The sequence below is a fragment of the Macaca mulatta genome, chromosome 6, assembly GCF_049350105.2.
Source record: "Macaca mulatta isolate MMU2019108-1 chromosome 6, T2T-MMU8v2.0, whole genome shotgun sequence".
Classification (NCBI taxonomy): domain Eukaryota; kingdom Metazoa; phylum Chordata; class Mammalia; order Primates; family Cercopithecidae; genus Macaca; species Macaca mulatta.
In genome coordinates this window covers 131,418,748-131,440,173 of record NC_133411.1, presented here as the reverse complement: position 1 = coordinate 131,440,173, position 21,426 = coordinate 131,418,748, and the positions used below count along the sequence as shown (strand labels likewise).

Sequence of the window (21,426 nt, the reverse complement as noted above, 5' to 3'; positions counted from 1 at the left end):
CCAAGGTCTAGGAGGGCAATGAGCATTTTTTTTTTTTTTCTATTCCTTTCCCACCCCAGGCATTTGGCTCTCAGCACTGGCCAAGATTCCCTGCCTCGGTGAGACCGGAAGCAGTTCAGACACCTGGACTCTGGCAACATGTGAGCCTGACCCAAGCAGACCACTGGTGACCAGTAAATATTGAAGCTCCAAGGTTCTTCCTTTAACATACTGAATTAATGAGCCCCCTAGGGGCATCCCCTAAAATGACTGATATTTAATTTCCCTCTAGCCTGAATAAAGATTTAGAGCAGATTAAATTTGATTTAGAGAAAGAAAAAAGCAGAGTGACTTCCTTACAACTTAGTATTCTCAACTAAAATTCATACCCACAGCACACAAATACACACACACCACCACCCACCCATCCATCTAGCCACATACATGCTTTGGAGGATTTTGGAAGAGTGCTGAATGGCATACCATAATTTTTCAATTTGTTTAAATATTTTAAAAGTGATAGTCTTTTATGCCTGGGTGCGGTGGCTCATGCCTGTAATCCCAGCACTTTGGAAGGCTGAGGCTGGTGGATCATTTGAGGTCAGGAGTTTGAGACCAGCCTGAGCAACATGGCAAAAACCATTCTGCTAAAATTACAAAAATTAGCCAGATGTGGTGGCACAGGCCTGTGATCCCAGCTACTCGGGAGGCTGAGGCAGGAGAATGGCGTGAACCCGGGAGGCGGAGGTTGCAGTGGGCGAAGATAGTGCCATCGCACTCCAGCCGGGGTGACAGAGCGAGACTCTGTCTCAAAATAAAAAGTGATAGTCTTTTAAAATGGGTTTACGGATGTAACTCTTCTGAAATAAACCAATTAAGGCATACTGGTTTCATCCCACAGGGAGATGACAGCTATGCTGCAGAAGGACTTTGCCCAAGGAGGTGGCCCAGCCATTGGGGACTCAATTCTCTCCTTTCTGTGTTATGTAGTCCACGCATTTTGAATTGTAAACATCTTATTTGAGAAAGGCCCTTGTTTTATTAATGGGCACTCATAAACCTGGCTCATAGACTGAAATTGTGTTCATAACGCTAATGTTGAGAAATTTCAGAATGGCAAGGCCTTGCTTCTCCTGAGATCAGCAAAATGGTGATGAAAGGAGCTTTTGGTTTATAATCAACACTGAAATAAAATTCAAGCTCTGTTTCAAAGTTCCGATTCTGATTGGAGGCTGACTCACTCCACCATGACAGGAAATTTAATTTCAATACTTTCTTAATACTTGACTCCATTAAAACAAAGATTGAAAGCCAAAGTCAACTAGGAAATACAGCAAAAGTTTGTGAACTGAGAAGAATCTTCTGGCTGACACTGGAATAAAGCCCTCCAAGGGGGACTAGCGACCTAAGACCTAGTTACCATTACATCAGTGCCTGCTTCTACTTGGGGGAATAGTTGTAGTTTTCTTCTTCCTTGGTGTTATCCTCTGATGAAAGGTGCTCCAAGTCCATGATTTAAAAGCTCATGCAATTCAAAGCAAAGCATGTCAAGGCCGCACAACACATCTCCTAGCACCACGTACCGTGCGTAGTTATGCAGATGCTCTTCAATCAGCGTGTTAGAGGAAAGATTGATGCAGCTGCTGTACATTTCCTAGAGAGGTGCAATTAAAAATCATCTGAAAACATGCAACAAGCTCAGCACATGCACAAGCCCAGTAAACACGAAGCATGCAGGAAGACAGATTAGAGGACAGTGGCTTAGTATGCACTTTAAGGAGCATGGGCAACTGAGATGATTCTTCTTTTACTACTGAGTAGCAGAACCCAGTAAGTTACCTGGTAAAGTTTTATTTGAGTGACTTAAGTTTTGACACATTTGACTCAAAAGGTCTGGTGTTTTGGGCACAAGTATGCCTTTTCTAGCTGAAACAAACACATGATGTAGTCTTCTATAATAAGGACAATTTACAGACAAAATTGATTTATAATTTAAAATTTGGTGTTCAATTAATTAGAGAAATACTCACTAAAACTTGATTTGGGTACTGCAAAAAGAATATGGACAGTTCTTAAACCTCATTGTAATGGGATTCTAACGTTTATAGCTAATGATAAATCACAAAGATTCTGCAGCTCCACTGGGTGGTTTATCTGGATCACGTGGAGAATGATCTAGGTCATTCCATTCCACAGAGAGTTTTGCATTTTGGCTGCTATACCATTTTTTAATGGCATGGCAAGTGCAAAGCTTGCAGGAAACATTGCCTAAAAAGATGTTCATATCTCTTATCCACTAGATATAAATCACAGATTATAGTGCATGGGTTTCCAATGAAGGCAATTATAAAATGTAGTTCATGGCATACTCTGCCATCCCCTGTGGACTGGCAAGCACTTCAGGTTCCTATAGGCTCCAATCAACACTTAGGAGTCTGTGTTGTAAAATACCTATGTGGAGGTCCCTGTGGTGTATTCATTTCAAAGGTCATCCCAAAGTTGTACAGTTAAGTCTTTAGAAACAGAGCATCTATTTATGTACTTTTTAATTGAGCCTGAGAATAAACTATCACATCACATGAAGAGAACAAACTCTTCCTTGGGACAGAATCAGTGCCAATGCAGGACTAAACTTGCACTGACTGGTGGTTTCATCTTGCAGAAATGTCTCCAAGTCTAGCATCCCTAACACCTAAAGATTATGCCATTTAGGGAAATTTAGGGACCAGAATATAATCTCTTATGACTTCTTTTTTAACATTTCTCTCTTAGAATATTTTCCAAAAGAAGAGCAAGGAGTATGTATGTAACAAGACATGTCTCATTAGACACATTATTTGGCTTTCCATGCATCCCTTTGGATTTTTTTTTCTGGGGATTCCCTCAAGGTAGCATGGGCCCACAATCTGTAGTATTAGGGACAACATAATCCATTTGAAGGAAGAAAAAAAGAATAGTCTCCAAATAGCACTTACTGCCTTATTCTTTCCTTTGTTAGTGGAGCTGGCAGGGTTTCCCTTGGCATCTGTTGTCTTTCTCCCAAGTGAGGTCAAGGGCAATGTAGAGGTTTTCAGCTGGTTGGCTGCCTGGTAGTTATTATTATTGTTTTGGTTGCCACTTAGTGTCTCCATGATAGATCGAAAGGCTCCAAAAGGCCTTTTCAGTTGATCCCCTGATTCGTTACTTGTGGAGGTCCGCTGGAGAGTCCTGCCCTTATCTTTGTCTTTTTCTCCATTCAGTTCAAGGCTAGGCTGCTCCATCTGCACCACAGGCTCCTCAAAGGTGACTCTCAGTTTTAAGTTCTGAGATGTCCTGCGCTTGGAAGATGGAGACTTGAGGGCACTCTTGGGACTTGTGGCAACTTTCTGGGCAGCAGTGCTGTCAGGGTTGGGCTGTGGAGGGTCACCAGAGGGCTGGTTTGGAGGAGTACTCCCTGAGCCTGGATACTGGGATTCCAAGTCTGGTTCACTGCTCTCTGAGGTGGGCGATGGGCTATGGCCATCCAGGGATTTGGAGGTCTTGATGCTGAAAGGAAACCTGCGTCCCCCTGATGCCAAGGTGTGTTTCTTGATCATCAGGTGCAGGCTTTCTGCGCTGTCCATACTCTCTACACTTTCTACAATGGGCTGTGGCCTTGGTCGGTCAGCCTTCCTCACTGGGGTATTCTTGGGGTCCTCAGAGTTGTTGGAGTCTGTGTCAGACTCACTCAGTGACCTCTGCATCAGCTGTCTCAGCCTGGCTAACTTCAGTTCCCTCTTCTCCAGTGGGATCTTTTTAGAATTTCTAGAGGAAGCCTGAGCATCCTGGAATTCCAAGGACAGTTTTTCCTGGGTGCAGACATTTTCTGAGATTTCCTTTCCCAATAACTGGCGTAGGATTTTATCAGAATCTTCGTCTTTTGCTTTGGGTCTAGCCCGGCTGGAGGCTGACAGGCTTCCAAGAACCTGAATCCCCTCTTGGACTCCTGGCTTGCTTTTGGCTACAGAATCATCATCTGCATCTGGGGATTTCCACTGGGACTTTCTGCAGGCAGGTGAGGATGGTGAACTAAAAAGAAGATGAAGGACATATGAGATGATTTCCTACTGGGTTGAAATGATTCAGCCACAAGTCGCTACATGGCCTTTACTGCCACTAATAATGTACAAGTAAATAAGAACAGAATACAAATAAGTACTTAATGTCTCTTCAAAACAATGTGCAAATACTCCATAGTATCAGCTATAAGGTGCCTTATGCCTTTGGCTATAACTACCATGACTACTAAATTTGTCTGTTTTACTGTTTATACATCAATTTTGCATAAATGTTCTCAGCTAATTCCATTTTCAACAAACTTATCAAGCTATATCTATATCTATATCTATATATCTCCTATTTCCACTTCACAGATGAAGAATTAAAAGATTCAATTCTCACAAAAGAGTAAGTGACTTGTTTATAGTCGTGGAATGAAAAATAGCAGAATCAGAGAATAGAGTAGGTCTTCAGACTCTAGGTCCTGTGCCTTTTTCACTGTGATTTCTCATTTTTATTCCCCTTTATAAGAAGAAAATGTTTTCTGTTGTCATCCTCTTAAAATATATCAAAGGAAGTTCAGAAGAAGGCTTAACAATTTAGGATACTTAAGAATGCTAAACAACAATGTGCTGGTATTACCTGGGTGAAGAAGGGAGTGACTTGCCCTCTGATTTCTGGGCTTCTAGAAATTGTTGGAGTTGGTTCTGCAGCGTGACACGTTCTACTGTTTGTCTGGGAAAACAACCAAAACACATGAGGTCTCTGATACTGGCTACTGCTATAAATTAGGGAGTATAATTTTTTTCCTAATAATTTCCAGTAAGTTGCAATAAATACAAAAGCCTTAAAATGTGCATAATCTTCAGTTCAGAAATTTTCCTAAGGAAACAATCAAAAGTACCCCAAAAAGATATTTATTGCCAATATTAATGAAAAACTGTAAGTAACCTAAATGCTTATCAGTAAGTCTGAGTTAACAAATTATAATTGTTTCTACAATGACAGCTATTAAAATGATAATATGTTTGAGTATCTATGGACATAGAAAAAGTTTTCCCACTTATGTCTACATAATGTAGATATAAAGCATAGTTATATATAAATATGTATATATGAAGTATACTTTACTTTCATTTAATAAAAAGGAAAATTACAAAATACTATTTGCAGTATACAATCTCTGACTTACTATACTTTAACTTGTGATTTTTCAAATTTACAATGATGAGAAAGTGATACGGATTCAGTAGAAACTGTACTTCGAGCATCCATACAGCCATTCTTTCTCACTTTCAGTGCAGCAGTCAATACATTACATGGGATATTCAACACTTTATCATAAAGTATGATTTGTGTTAGATGATTTTGCTAAACTGTAGGCCAATGTAAGTGGTCTGAGCACACTTAAGGTAGGCTAGGCTAGGCTATGATGTTCTACAGCTTAGGTGTATTAAATGCATTTTAACCTTGTGATATTTTCAATTTGTGATGTGTTTATTGGGAACGTAAACCCATGGTAAATTTAGGAGCATCTATAACCTCATTTTAAAGAAAACTAACTCTCCATTTTCTACATGTGCATTTTTTAATATATATATATATAGAAAAATATGGAAGGATACACTTCAAAATGTTATATTTACTTTTCCTAAATTGTTTGAATTAAAGATTTTTTTCAATTAAAAAAAATTTCAGAGATAGGGTCTTGCTATGCTGCTCAGGCTGGACTTGAACCCCTGGCTCAAGCGATCCTCCCACTTCAGCTTCCCAAGTAGTGGGCACTACAGATGTGTCCCGCCTAGTTTGACTTGACCCACATTCCTGTAAGATAAATTTTATGCTGTTTTAAGCCACTAATCTTGTGGTAATTTGTTACAGAGCAATAGAAAAAGAATTAAATATTTAAAATATTAAATATTAAATATTTAATTATTATTAATATTTAAAATATTAAATATTAAATATTTAATTATTATTAATATTTTAATATTTGATTTAAAATATTTAAAATAATTAAATACATAAATATATTAAATAAATATATCATCAATGTTCTTAAAATGACTGCTGTACTTTAGATATTGGGTGGAGGAAGCCCAATGTTCTCTTTGTTGAGTGTCACTGTGTATACTCAGCAACCATTAGCTGCCTAAATCTAATTCTGTGAGATGGGATTCTGCTAATACCCTTATATAAGCCCCAAGCATTTTCTTTGTTTTTCTCAGAAGCTGTCAGTTTTAGTCCAAACATTTCATCACTAAGACCAGAGAAGTCTGTGAACTCATTTTATCTGATTCATTCTTCCAGACTCACCTACTGACATGTAATTGCCTAATGTGGGAACCTGCAAGCAAACTTTTTCTTAAAGGGCCAAATAGTAAATATTTTAGGCTGTGAGCTAAACACAGTTGTGATACAATTGTACCACAACTTCTCAGCTCTGCCTTTGTAGCATGAAATCAGTCCTACATGATAGACAAATGAATGTGAGTGGCTATGTTCCAATAACATTTTATTTATGAAAACAGCTGATGGGCTGGATTTGGTCCACAGTCTGTAATTTGCTGATTCTGGTCTAATGAAAAAAATAAAAACTAAAAATACATAAAAACATTCTACTTTTCCCACTCTGCCAGCTGGTATTGCATGTCACATGTTTTTAAGAAAAATATTTATTGAGGGGATAAAACAGATGAAGAAAGATTAGAGTTTGCTTTTAAAGGGTTTATTATATGTCTTAAAGTGAATTACGACACAGTCAAGAAAAATATTTTGGGGTAATTGGGTTGACTGACAACTTGAATCCCAGGTATGAATGGAGAAGGACGATTACTCTCTGGATTCTATAAAAGCTCTCAGGAAGAACTCATCAGCTCTAATTGTAGAAAAGAAAATATATGGGCATATGGCCACTGTATTAGTTTGATAGGGCTGCTGTAAGGAAGTACCACAAACTGGGTGGCTTAGACAATAGAAGTTTATTATCGTACAGCTCTGGAGGCTGGAAGTCTGAGATCATGGTGTCGGCCAGGCTGGCTCCCTCTGAACGCTGTGAGGAGAAGCTGTTCCTTGCTTCTCTCCTAGCTTCTGATGGTTTGCTGGCAGTCTTTGGCATTCCTTGGCTTGCAGATGCACCATCCTGATCCCTGCCTTCATGTTTACGGGTATTCTCCCCGTGTACATGTCTGTGTCTAAATGTTCTCCTATTATAAAGACTCTAGTCAAAGTAGGACTCATCCTAATGAACTCACTGTAACTTGGTAACTTCTGTAAAGGTGCTGTCTCCAAATAAGGTCACATTCCAACATACTTTTTTGAGGGGGACACCCGTAATACCTAGACTTGTTGATTAGCACTTCAGTAGAGCTGAAGGTTGTCATTTCTAAATATTAACTATGTTTATTAACTCTGAGGAGTTGCTGAAGGTTGGAAAAGGCACTCAAGATTATCTTCCCCCAGAATTTTGGACTGGGAAGACTAGTGTTTTCCATCCTCTCTCCTGTCCTTGTCTATGTTATTGGTGTCTGGGAGCCCGAAGGGCACAGTGTACTGTGGCTGTACCAAGTTGATTTCTCCATTCACTTCTAGTTTTGCCAACTTCACTGAGATATATAGTAGGTAAAAGACTAGGGCATACAATGTAGCCTCCTTTAGTTCATCTTGTCATTGGCCCAACTATAGCTGTCCACAGCATTCTGCTCTGGAGACAACTGAAGGACTACAGTCTACTAGTACATATGTGTACTTTATCCCAGGATCACCAACTGAGAAAGCAGCCAAGACTTTGACTTTGAGCAGTTCACTAGTGAAACAGTGATTGTAGCTCATGAAAATTTTGTAGATTCCACGCTATGAAGAAGAAAGAGAATGTTTTGTGTTCCCTTCTCTGAGTATGAACCTTTAGAAAAAACACTCCATTGGATCATTTTAAAGTTCCTCTTTATGGATATGTCCATACATTACTAGAGGGAGTGGACATTAGTATAGCATTTTTGGAAAGATTAGTTAACATCTATCCACATTTCAAATATGTATGCCTTTTGCTCTAGCAATTCCTTTTCTAGGAACTTGATTTTTGAAATATCTATACATGTTCATAAAGGCATTTGCACAGTGTGTTCACTGTGGGAAGATAGCTTACTGAGTTATTCATTTGTGTGCATTTTCCCTGTGATTACTTTGAGACCTTGAAGTTTACCTAGCTCACCTAACCTGGGGAAGTTTTGTGTAACTAGGCAAAGGATGCTTGGCAGTAACCCCATTTTTTCAAGTTTCAAATTTTATTTTATTTTTTCTAGAAGTAATAACTCATTAAAGAAATTATTCTAGTATTGACAGGGGCAGGGGTAGAGGGGCACAGAGACTTGTAGCTCGAAAGCAGAAGAGTGGAAGAAGAGAGAGCAGGGAGATTTCCCCAAGCTTAGAGAAGAGGCAGAGGGTCCAAGGCCTTGTCATATTTTTGCATGGATCATAGTTAATCGAGGTCTTTCACCCAACCAAGGCTTTTTTCAAATGAACTCTATTCAGAAAAAAAAAATGTGTGTGTGTGTGTGTGTGTGTGTATAAAACTTAAAGATAAGACTCTTTTCCCTCTAAAATTTAATTTTTAAGATTTACCATCCTAATCTGTCAACATTACTTTGAATACTAACTGATTTTCAGGAAACCTTCCCCAATCTGGCAACTATGTTTAATGGGTGAGCTTTTCAAGGGCTGACCTTGGTTCCCCTCAGGCAGGTGCTAACTCCTTAGTCCTTCAAATTGCCGGAGACCTACCTGATGACCTTTCATCTGGGACCTCTTTTTCTAAGCATATTATGACAATCTCTCAGAAATACTCCCCTGACATCCAGACATGCCCTGGTACCAGTTTAATAATCTTATCAAGGAAAGAACTGACTGTAGTTAGTCATGGAGCGTTTTAAGTAACTTCATGCTGACCGAGCACTATTTTTTATTCTGAGGATTCATGAATCATCTGATTAATTTTTATAGGAAATTTGCTGGTGATAGTCACCAAGTTATATCTGTAATTTCCCCTACATCTTTTTCTTTTTGAGAAAACTGGGAAACTGGTCCATCTCTAGCCTTTTCCTCTCTCTCATGTTCTTTATGATTTCCTCAAATATTAAGGACAAAAGTTTGGAGATGATGCCTGTGAGTGCTTCCGGTGCTCTGAAATCTGGCCCTGATGTGTGAACACAAAGAGAGGCTCTCTCTCCTTGCCCACTGGCTTAAATTCCCTGCTTTGGGAACTTGCTGTACATTTTACTGTTTAGACATCATTTTGCCTCTGCAGAGATGGCATCTTTAGCATGAAGTCAGGCTGTAAGGACTTCAGATGGAAGAAGAACAGAAGAGGAGAATGCAGGAATTCCCTGTACAACTGGAAAGAAGAGTGCTCACCACAGCACTGGGCTGAAGCCTAAGTACAACAATAATGAGTTAGACTTGGTTCTCATGCAACCAACAGGCCACTTACTCCTTTAGCTGCTTGGTTAACTTCACCACCTGAGAGGCCAGCGACATGCAGGTCTCCACCACCACCAGGTACCTGGAGCACAGGGTGTGCCCCTGCCGCTCAGCGCTCTGGGAAGGCTTTTCCCCCGCGTGGTTCTGCATGGTGACATTTGCTCCATATTCAACCAAGGTCTGTCAGAAAATGAAGAGACATGTGTATCAGGGCATCTCTGTACACACGATTTTTTAATGACTGTAACAGAATGTTGAATAGTATGAAGAAAGCCTCTAGGGATCTTCCAGCAGTCGATATCACACACCTCCCTTCAGAGTCTATGATGATGTAGCAGAGCCGGTTCTACCACTACCAATGCCCACCTGCAGCCTACATAAGGAGAGGGCTGGGAAAGAGAGGAGGAGGCTGTCCATAGTGTGCTCTCCTTTATGAGACACGCAGCGCAGTCTTTGTGGTGGGGAGTTCTGCCTCTTGCCATGGTTGGGCTCCAAGAGAATCACTCATAAAGTCAGAGATGCCTGTAAGAGGGGAAGACTGGAATCTTACCTGTTCTTATTTGCTTGGGCTCTAGTAATTGGATTTGGTCTCTGGTAATTGGTTTTGGAATAACACCTGTTTATTTGTTGCTGAGCCCATCTGATCAGGAACAAAAAGAACGGGAGAGAAATGACGTGGCTGAGAGTGGGGAGGCTGTGAAGTAACCGCCACCCTCCCATGATGCGCCATGGTGAGGGCATGTCTGTGGATTGAGCAGGCTTTGTAGAAGAAAGCTTTGTGTGAGCTTCTTATCACCCTGTTAATGAGGAGAGGGTTCTCTGGCGACGTTTGACAATAGGGTACCCCAGAGGTGGAGAGAACTGTATGGGGGAGGAGGGAAAGGCTCCAGAGGGCCCTCTGAAGACCCCACCCATGGCACTCACTGGAGAGTCAGCATCTGAAGGTTGCCACAGAGGGCATCAGTGACCACAGCCAGCCAAAGAAGCAGGGACAACTTTCAGGGAGGTTGCATGCCTTTCCCAGTTAAGCAAATAGACATTGGACTTTTTCTCTTCATATCTCCTCCTTATCCTTGACACTACAGCCCAGAAGAGAGAGGGGGATAGGAGCTAAAGTGGTGTGTAAAAAGGCATGTCTCACTCCCATTCCAAGTCCCTTGAATCTTGAGTCTAATCTGGGTGGGAAGGAGAATGCTTTGAATCAGAAGTAAGACTGAGATTTTAAAGTGGCTTGGAGTAAATTTTAATAGTCATAAGAAAGGACAAAGTTATGGAATCTGGCCAAGGTACCATTAGTTGTGGTGAGACAGAAATTTGATGGATCATGGTTGAAATTAATAATTCCAAAAAAAAAAAACCACATCCAAACTGTTTTGTGTCCATACTGTGATATTATTAGATTCCATAAAAAGTTATTACATCAATATTAATCAACCACTACAATCTGATAGATTCTTTGACAATATTATGATGAGATTGCAAACCCGGATTAATTTGGGTAGTAGACAGTATGTTCCCCTAAGCAATAGTTGTAGTATTTAAAATTTTAGGCTACTTAGACTGAGAGGTCATTAAGGAGCTTCATTTTCCTTTTGGTTTATGATCACTCACTATGAAAGGTCAACTCACCACAAAGCCATTGCCACCTACCTCACAGGAGTGTCACAAAGACCATGTCAGTATTGAGCCCTCAGAGCTCTTGAAGAGATGCAATACAAACACACAGTGTTATTACTCCCCTTTGAGCCTGACCTCTGCAGTTTTCTTTCCATTGTTTTCCTTACTCAGTCCCCTCCCTCACCTCATAGGGTCCCTTGCTCACTCTCAGTCTCTTATCATTTTTTTCTTTAAATTTCACACCCAGTGGACAGACCCCCTTCCAAGATTATCCAAGTTTCCACTTCCATGATGTCCAGTGCCAAAAATATCATTTGTGTGTAAGTGGAGTGATGAATGCTCTAAAAGGAAAGACTATCTCTCTTCACATATTAAAAAGAAAAATAAGTAAAATCTCACATAGCAATATTCAGCTGGCTCTCTTTGGCTTTAGTCATTTCTTAGCTGATTAAAAGTTTGTTTCAAGACTATTAAATATTAGAGTGTTTTGTTAAATAGAAAAGCATATTTTTCAATGGTTATTCAATCATATTTCCTTTAGAAAAAATGCTACTCCTTTAATATTTCTGCAGAACCTGGTAAGAATTTAAATTTCTCTGCTATACTCTCCAATTTCATATCACGTTTTTTAAAACTTGATGCCTTAAATTAGAAGATGTATGCTTTCCCAACAATAATAGAAAAACTTTCAGCTATCTGGACTATTTCCTATCAAGTTAGTTCTCCAAACAGCAGTTCCATGTGAGTAGGCACTCTAGAGAGATTTCTGCTATTATCTCTGCCTTTTGTTTTCATAAATCTCTTGCTTTTTATATTTATACTTTCCCCATATATTCTCCTGTCATTTCCCAAGTCTCCTCTACCTTCCCGAGCAACTAGTTCTCACCTCTCAGTTTTCTGTTTTGGATACCATCTATGTTGCACCCAGGAGGGCCTCAGTAAGTACCTGTTGCATAACTGAGCACACTGAGTTTGCAACATAGGAAAATAACACACGTGTAAGCCAAAAAACCCCAAAAACAAAAAACAAACAAACAAACAAAAAGAGTGCTGCTTTCTTAAAGGTAGAAAATGTATTAAATGTTATATACACACAACATATTTTGAACGGTATGAACTTGATGAGGTAAAAGTCTTGTCTCTAATCATGACCTTCAACTATATGTTGTCAATTTCCCTATCCTATATATCATATAGATATGGCAATAAATTCACATATTTTGGGTCACTTTCAATGATGATAATGGTATAATTGATCTGATTCTGGTAATAATGATTTATGTCTGTAAATAATATTCTAGACCAAGTCTAAACTTTGACTTTGTTTCCAATTCAAAGCCTTTCCTTTCCTCACATTGTCATGCCTCTTCCACCTGCTACTCCTCCTTCAGCTATCCCCTCTTTTTGCTCTGTCACTGAGGGCGTTCAACATTTTCTAGGTGGAAAGATCTATTGGGTCTTATGTTCACATATACTCCAGACACCTGGAGACAGACCCCTGGTGGGCTTTCCTGCCATGCACTACTCGGACGGCAGCTCCGGGTTTGGCCCAGCTTCATGCAGCTCTGCATTCAGCCGAGGGATGAGATGCCATCTCTTCTTCCCATAGGAACCCCACACTCTCTAGGGAGCTTTCTTGGAGCACCCTTCATGTGACTCGGGGCAGGGGGACGAGACTCCTTCCCCTCTCCTGTGGCTCAGCTCCCCAACTTTTTGACATCATTGTACACAATGAACATGACAATATTTAGAAGGCAAGTTAGGGTAAAAAGATAAGGCTACTTGACACTGTTGGGTGCAGTGATTGGACAATCAATGCCCTGGGTGGCCTGCCCAAGGGCTGAGAGGATCAATATCTGAATCCACTCCCACCAATTCTGGACTTTTTGAATGCATTTGAGAAGCTCAGTCCTACTACAGAGAAAGGGGGAACCACAGCATTGTCTCTCTAGTCTACAACTCCCTACCACAAAGAATTCTAATCCATTCCTGAAAAATCCGTCTTATTCTTCAAATATCTGGAAGGGTGAAATTTACTAGTGAGTGGAAAAGCAGACTGCCACGTGAAAGACAGAGATGTCTGCCTGGTAATGGTTTCTCTGGTGCCTTGAGAACATGGGGAAATTTAATGTCTATTGTCCTCAGCACTGGGGTTTTAGAGCAGTGATAAGGGAGCAGGAAAAGTCCTTTTCAACACTCTGGGACACTGAAAGAGAAACTCTTAGGGATATTTATGCCTACATTTGTGTGGACTTCTCAAAATAATTCCTTATTGTCTACGACCATACAAAAGGTGAATTAATTCAGACATTCTCCTAGTGAACAGAATTTTAATGTTTTGTTTAATATTTGATATACTCAATTCTCTTTGCAAAATAGCAGGGCCTGTGTACCTGTATGCATCCAAGGTAGCCATGCTGTGAGGCTACATGAACAGCGCTGTTGCCATCCTGGTCTACTTCATCCAACGAGATGCCCTGTTCCTGCATAAACTGAAGAAGCCATAGAAGAATCTTTTCCTATAAACACAAAGACAGTTGGAATTCATGTAATATCTGGCAGAGAAGTCAGATAAAAAGACAGAGGAAAACAATACTCTAATTTGTGAAGCTTGGGTAAAACCAAGTTTACCGTAGCAAGAGAAAATTCTCATTCAGATGTGAATTGAAAATCCTTGAATCTCTGACTGAAATGAATGAAAGAGGATGACATAGAGAATTTTAAGAGCAGGAAGTTCCCTTGGGAGTGCTCTTCTTTTACTTATCTATTCTATAGATGGGAAAATAGGTTTGCAGGAAGATTGAGTGCCTCATCCAAGGCACACAACTAGACAGATCCAAAGTTGGAACTAGAATCCATGTCTTTTGATTCCAAGGCTCCCAAGGCAATGTTCTTGTTGCTGTGTTATACTGCCTGTAGGCTTCAAGATGTTACCATAAAACCTTGAACTACTGAGAACTAGCTTATACTTTTAAGTTTATAATTCTTCAACCATGCCTTTGTAATCCACACCGCTTGCAATCAATGGGCTTATAAAAAACAGGTAATACCTTAAGTTGCCAAGTGTAAAATAAATTCATTGAAATAAAACCAGGACCCTCTTGATTTTCTGACCAAGTGTTGGTGGTGTCTTAAGGTAAAGATTTCTCTTCTTTCATGTTAAAGGAAGAGAACAAAAACTTGGAACACAAACCTTTCAAAAGCAAAGACATAGAGCAATCACAGTATGTGTTGTCATAATCTGTTTGCATTTTACCCACTGAGTGTTTTGTGGTATTTTCATGTTATGCTTGGCCTTTGGAGAAAGCAGGGGGATGGGATTTCACTGTTTTAAAATAGAAGAATTAAATATAAAGTTAAAAAAATATGAGAGTGGTAAAAACAACAGCATGAAGTTTAGTGGGTGGAATTTGACATTTAAAAAGACAATCATGTGTTTGAAATAACCTTGAATTTCTTTCTTCTTAGCCTTTTAAAGGATTTTTTTTTGCAGTTATTTGCTCGGACTGGTCATGAACTTTTATACTTTTCTGGATTAAATTTGCCTTCATCTTCTGAACATGCCAACTAATCTGCTAAAGGAATGTTGGGATAAAAACAGCCAAATCCTTTAATGTTTCACCCCTTATGTAGGGGAACAGGGCGCTGTTTATGAAGGTATCTTGACATCAGGGACAGACTGAACATTTGCACCATACTTTTTCTAAACGAGCCCCAGGGAGTAAGACCCCTAAAGAGCATGATGAGAACAATGTAGTCTATGTCTACAACCTTCTAAGAAGGCATCCCAGAAAGCAGGGTGAGTGTTAACTGCAAAAGCACACAGACCTTGTGGGAACTGAAACCCTCAAGGGTCCCTAGAGAATGAGATAGAAGCAGAGCCTGGAGCTATGGCCGGGAGTTAGAAGTTAGATAAGGATATGCTGCTATGCTTAGCCCTCTTCTTCAAAGGCAAACCTAGAGAAAATTGGAGCTAATGTTTGGACCAGAGCAGGTGATGTTTCATTTGCATAAGGTAAAAGCAGTTCCTTTGTTTTTTCTAATTAGGTAGGGGAAAAATATGGGATTACTGTTTTTTTTTTTTTTTGAGATGGAGTCTCGCTCTGTCGCCCAGGCTGGAGTATAGTGGCGCGATCTTGGCTAACTGCAAGCTCCACCTCCTGGGTTCCCACCATTATCCTGCCTCAGCCTCCCGAGTAGCTGGGACTACAGGCGCCCGCCACCGCGCCTGGCTAATTTTTTGTATTTTTAGCAGAGATGGGGTTTCACCGTGGTCTCGATCTCCTGACCTCGTGATCCGCCTGCCTCGGCCTCCCAAAGTGCTGGGATTGTAGGCGTGAGCCACCGTGCCGGGCCCTGGATTACTTTTAACTGGACATAGATGATTATACCATACGATCTTAACTCCTTAAAAATCTGGATGAATGGAAGTATCTCAGGATAAAATACATAACCAACTGGTTGAGGTTAATGGCCTAGACATGGAGCCTGCAAGAGGACAGGCTAAGGTACCTCTATCAGTGAAAAAAATGGCCCTACCATGGGCAGAACAAATTCTCTTCAGTGGGTCATTCTCAAACTTGTGATTTGGTTTGCTTCATGATATTAAATCACGGACTCCTAAACATGTGGAGGGGAGAGATTTTAAAGAATCATCCAATTCAAAAAGCCTTATTTTATAAGTCAGAAAACTGAGGGAGAGGATAATGATATACAGCAAGTCCTCATGTGATGGCATGGATAAGTTCTTGGAAATTGCGACTTTAAGCAAAATGAAGTATAATGAAACTAATTTTACCATTTTAGTTCCTATGACATATTTCTGGTCACAAAAACAGCACCAAACTTCTAAATAAAGACCAAAAACTTCCAAAGTGAAACACTGAAATAAATATGAGCTATACATACATTTAAGAAAGACTAATACAAACAAGTAAGATAATTATTTATCTGATCATTCCAGTTCATGGTTTGGGTGGCTGGAGTCCATCCTGGCAATTCAGAACACAAGGCAGGAACTATTCCTGGACAGGACACCATCCTAACACAGGGTGCACTCACACCCACACACATTTACTCACGCTAGGACAACTGAGACACACCAATTCACCTAACGTGCACATCTTTGGGACGTGAGGAGAAACTGGAGTACCAGGAGAAAACCCACGCAGAAATGTGGAGAATGAGCAAACTCCACAGAGACAGTGGCCCTGGCTAGGAACTGTTTTTTTCTTCTCATCAACATTATAAGAAGATGATGTTTAAAGAAATCAGGTTAATTTAAGGATCTGCTATATTCCTTGATATTCTAGCGACTTCTTTCTTCAGCAAGTAAAGCTCAGAGGAGTTCAAGATATTGAGAAGTGTTTTACATGTATCTTCTTGTTAGATGTAATTCCATATTTTCAGGCCCCAATGTTATGGTGGGTTTGTCTATTCCACATGCACAAAACATGCCCTTTATTAAAATCACAGTGCTTTAGTTTTAGTAGTGGGGTTATAGGCAATGGAATACTGCACGTCATAAGAGTGGGAATGTTCCCATTGTGGAAATCTGGGGGAGAGTTTAAGACCTTGGACTTTTCAGGGACTTGATAATCTGGGAGAACAAGACATATATGGTCTGTGTGAGCCAAAAGTTACTTTGGCCCCTGAGGGGTCTCCAAGTCAGGTTCAACCTATATTGCTACAATAGCCTGACTTCCCTTCTTATGAAGGCATGGATAACTCTTCTTCCTTACAATGAAAGATTCTAACCAATTCAACATGCAAGACTTACATAAAGAAAGAACCATTATTTGATTGTTCAGAACAAGACAGGTTTTGCCTAGCACCTCCAATCACCTCCAATCCAGTCTTGGGTTTTAAGTTGGACAATTTAAGAATAAGCATAAGAATTTAAAATAAGAAGTGCAATTGGCCTGTCCACTGAGATATGATATGGAAACCAAAATCTTCCATTATACGATGCAGAGAAGTACTCCCCCAAAAGATGGGTTGACTATATACCTTGTCTTCTAGCAACAAACAATTTAGCGTTTTTGAGGGGAACATGGAGATGGCTAGAGTCTCTGGTTTTGGTAAAAGCATATTTAATATCTGCTCACAGACAAATCCTGCCCTGATTCTGGGGACCATGCCTGTGGAGATGCACAGTTCTACAATTCAAAGTGACTATCTGAAAATACCTCCTAAGAAGGGCAAAACAAATATGGCTATTTTCTCCAGCTAAGAGGGTGCTTGTTAATGTGAATGTGTATTAGATACATTTGTAATGGTGTCCCCCTCCCGTCTTAGCCCTTCAGTGTGTGTTCTCTCTGTGTATGTACACGTAGGAGATGTTAAAGGATGGCTGTAACTTCAGACCTCCATTTTCCCATAAGTATTGCTTTCAGAGAATATCTAATGAAGTCACATGGATGAAGATTTCTGTATCATTTGTTTCCCAGAATGCCTCTCCAACTTACATTTCATTGTCCACCCACATATCCATCTATCCATTCAACCTTCATCTACTGACTGAAAACTCCTCTCATGTAATTTTCCTCAGCAGTTTCCTCTTCTGGGGATTTTCTGCTGTTTTGCTAACCTGTTGTAATGTTGTATTTTATGTGTTCCTAAGGGCAATGCAAGTTGTTTAAAGAGGCAATTATCTCATGTGATTTATGAGATTTGCTGGACAAATTCTAATAAAAAATGTACTTGAGAAGTATGTCACAGGTTTATTGCTGGTATCAATAAAATCTCTATAGTGTGTGGCAATCCATGTTTTAAAGGAGTTAGCTTTGTGATCATAGATTATCAAATCTAATATGCCATCAATTACAAGATTTATTCCAGTTTTTGAGATGTAAAAATGTAAAAAATAAAGGTCAGCAATAATTTTATAATATCATGTATTATAACTTATACGTAGAATCAAAAGATGGTAAATGTGAAATAAAGTGCATCTAAGAATTGATCAAATAAGTTATGGCCTTAATAATTCCTTTGCAAGTTTCTCCTATACATTACTAATGGTAAAATAAGTAAACTGAATAATACTGATAGGGATAAAAACAATAAGTTGGAGGACATTCAATAGTCATAACAGCCGACATTCATCTAGTGCCTAGTATGGATTGGGCAATGTGGCTTTTCTTACTTAGTCCTCAGATTAACACTGTGAGGAAGATTCTATTATTTCCACTTTACAGATGAAGAAACTGAGGTCCAGGGAGGTCTATTCTTTTATTTTCTCTCTTAAAAAAAAACACAAAAGAAACAACTAAGATATCTAACCCATTGAACTAGTAAGTGGTAAGGTTACGATGACAATGGAGAGTTTGCCATATGAACCAATGTTCTTCATGACTCTGTTTTCTGTTTTTTGAGTATGGATATCCACAATTGCACATACCCTTATGACCCCAGACTCTGTAAAGGACGTGCTCCCTTTGTGCCCCTTGAGTCAAACAAATCAGAGTTAACTGCCTGTCAAGTCTGTGGGTTTGTGGGGCTCCTTGTCAGTTATGCTTTGTCAAGATCAGAACTTGGAGAGCAGATCCATGAGTGCTAATCAAAGACTTTTCTATTTTGCTTTCATCTGCAATCGCAGCATTTTCAGTACTGTCGACTTACTTCCCTATGACAGTAAAACAATAAAGGCAGGGGAATATTTTTCCTTTTTAAAGTAAATTGTGGAAAAACAACAGTAACATAGCCTGTGGGAACACCCCCATCACCAGCATGTCTACCACTGCTCATGACCATTTGCAAGAACTGCTGAGCCTTTTCTTTTTTCAAAAAGTGCCCTTAAAAAAAAATCTGTATTAGGGCAAACATTTAAAGTACAGAATAATAAATACAGTGTAAGCAAAGGTGCTCTTAGTAAATGTTCAATACCATGATGCAGATTGTTTCTGTGGAAGAATCTCCTGACTAAAAGTCACATGAATGATTCAGAAACAAAAGGAATCACAGGTTTGATGTTGAAAGTAACATAGAGTCCACTGGACTAATGACCAACGCAGAGCAGGCAGAGGCTCCCAAGCAGTGGAGGGCAGGAAGCTGTGCTGGAAGAGCCTGGAAGAGAAAACCTGAACCTTCACGTTTGAATAAAACAGCCCAAGTTACACAGGCAGTAGCTTTGAATTGAGATAATTCCATCTCAATTGTTTTGCCAGCAACATCTTCCTCAAGGGCCAGCAAAGCAGGCCTATCTGAGGACACTCCCTGCTTGTTTCTCGGGTGTCCCTGAGGCTTCCACCTTCACATTCCCTGTGGCTAGTTCTGCTAGGTACAGTCAGGCAATGAAATAATTGCACCCTCTGAGACTTCATGTGTCAAGATGAAGAAAATCAATTCCTATCACCCAGGGATCTATCACTCCAGGAGACCACTAAAAACTGTTGGCTACCCTGCGGTACTAGAGTCTTTAAAGGTAATTTTTACAAGAAAAAGGACACAAATTGGGAGTCACGTGGAGCCCATTCTTTAGGAATCTATATGAAGGGCAGAGAGCAAGTAAAATAAACCAAGAGAGGAATTTTCCTCTGTGCTATCCTTTCCAGGGGCATTTACTGAAGAAACAAAGCCGGGACACACTCAAATGCCTGCTGGATGTAGAAAAACTTGCATGTGCTGAATCCATTAGAAAACTGTTCAATAACAGTCTTCCTTGTGAAAATATTAGGCTTGTAATGGTTCCAAGTTCAGCATCTCCACAGGTTATCTGTTACATAAGTGGCTGTGGCGGATGTAGGATGGCTGGACAGCATTTGCAGTTCTAATGGGCTTCTACATTTTTCAGTTGGGTAAGAATGATCTCCTAAGGGCACTGCTGGACTGTCCCCCTCAGAGCTGTATTTTAGGTCATAAAAAATGCATATCATCTTGAAATAACAACCTGAGTATTGATACTATCGTGAAGCAAATGTTTGACACAGCTCTTCAAACAGGTCACCAATTTCCATATTTTCCTCTAGTCCCACCAAGTAAGTCACACTGTGACCCAACCAGTCCCAGAAAAAGGGCACTTTATTTTGTTCAGTCCCAATAGCTTCAAAATTATGAGAAACCTGCTGTGAGAGCTGAATAAAGAAACTGGCATATATAATCAACATTTCCCAAGACAAAGAATGCCGAATGCCCAATTATTTACTTAGAGTCTCAGAACGGCCATGTAATTCTTTCCTCCTTTTCTTTGGCAAGCTCTACCAAAAGTGCAGGCAGCCTTTCCACTGATACTTAAAATTCCTTTTTAGGTTTTAATATAAGCAAATGAAATCAGGGACATGAAATAACTATTCACGCAATTAAATAAAACTCTGTTTTAGACTCAAAATGATTAGGAAGATGAGTATTGATCCAATTCTTCTGATCATTTGAAAATCCTGTTCTCTTCTTTGCCAGTATAGATGTTCTTTGGCTTACAATGGGGTTATGACCCGATGAACCCATCCTAAGTTGAAAATATTGTTAAGTAGAAAATACATTTAATACACTGTAGGGTATTGGTTGTTTACCCTTGTGATCACGTGGCTATTGGGAGCGTGGCTGCCATGGCCTAGCATCACAAGAGTATCATACTGTATATCACTAGCCTGGGAAATGATCAAAATTCAAACCTGACGTATGGTTTCTACTGACTGTATATCTCTTTCACACCACTGTAAAGTCGAAAAATTGTAAGCTGAACTATTTTAAGTTGGGGAGCATCTGCATAAGCAAAAAATGGCATCCTTACATCATGCCTTATTAACCACTAATCATTGTTTTCAGGACACTGTGGATGGGAACTAGGGAGTACAATGCACAAAGAACACAAAGTATAATATTTCAAAGACAGTGACTTTTACAAATTTTAATGTTGGGCCTGCTCCTTTCTCCATTTCATAAATTTGGTACAGTTGCAAATTTCTTCAGTGAGTAGTGTGAAGTACTCCAAATATTATAATGTATTGTTAGATAAAACTGCAGAAAAAAGTCTTCTTCAGCTGTATCAGTGCCTCTACAAACAATTTGCATACATTTTCTATACAAATGGGGACAAAACAGGATCTGGCCCTGAAGTGAGAGAACCTGAGTTGAAATCTAGTCTTTGCTCTTACTAGCCATTAGACCATGTGCAAGTCATGTAACTCTCTTTCTTCAGACTCCTCATCTGTGGAATGGGGATAGACACAACAAGCTCTCACAGGGTTGTTTTGAGGAATAAATTAGATAATGTACACAAAATCCAATGGCATGGTGCCTGGCACACATAGGAAACATTTTACATGTGTATATATAACATATAAAAACATGTTTTTATGTAATATATATTACACACACACACACACACACATTAGTAGAAGT

At 39.7% G+C, this 21,426-nt stretch overlaps 1 protein-coding gene across 9 annotated transcripts in view; it reads right to left on the bottom strand.

Annotated features, from left to right (window-relative positions):
• The window catches only part of SNCAIP (synuclein alpha interacting protein), a 147,273-nt gene that overhangs the window by 9,894 nt on the left and 115,953 nt on the right, over positions 1 to 21,426 (bottom strand). For 5 of the 9 annotated variants that reach the window (XM_028849689.2, XM_078005123.1, XM_078005124.1 and 2 more), the window contains 5 exons: positions 13,482 to 13,607; positions 9,482 to 9,651; positions 4,639 to 4,731; positions 2,955 to 4,026; positions 1,563 to 1,633 (listed from right to left, as the gene is read on the bottom strand). In XM_028849689.2, the coding sequence (XP_028705522.1) occupies positions 1,563 to 1,633; positions 2,955 to 4,026; positions 4,639 to 4,731; positions 9,482 to 9,651; positions 13,482 to 13,607 (1,532 nt within the window). The remainder of the gene's footprint in view (positions 1 to 1,562; positions 1,634 to 2,954; positions 4,027 to 4,638; positions 4,732 to 9,481; positions 9,652 to 13,481; positions 13,608 to 21,426) is intronic. The other 4 variants (XM_078005126.1, XM_078005127.1, XM_078005125.1 and 1 more) reach the window with 1 other exon arrangement.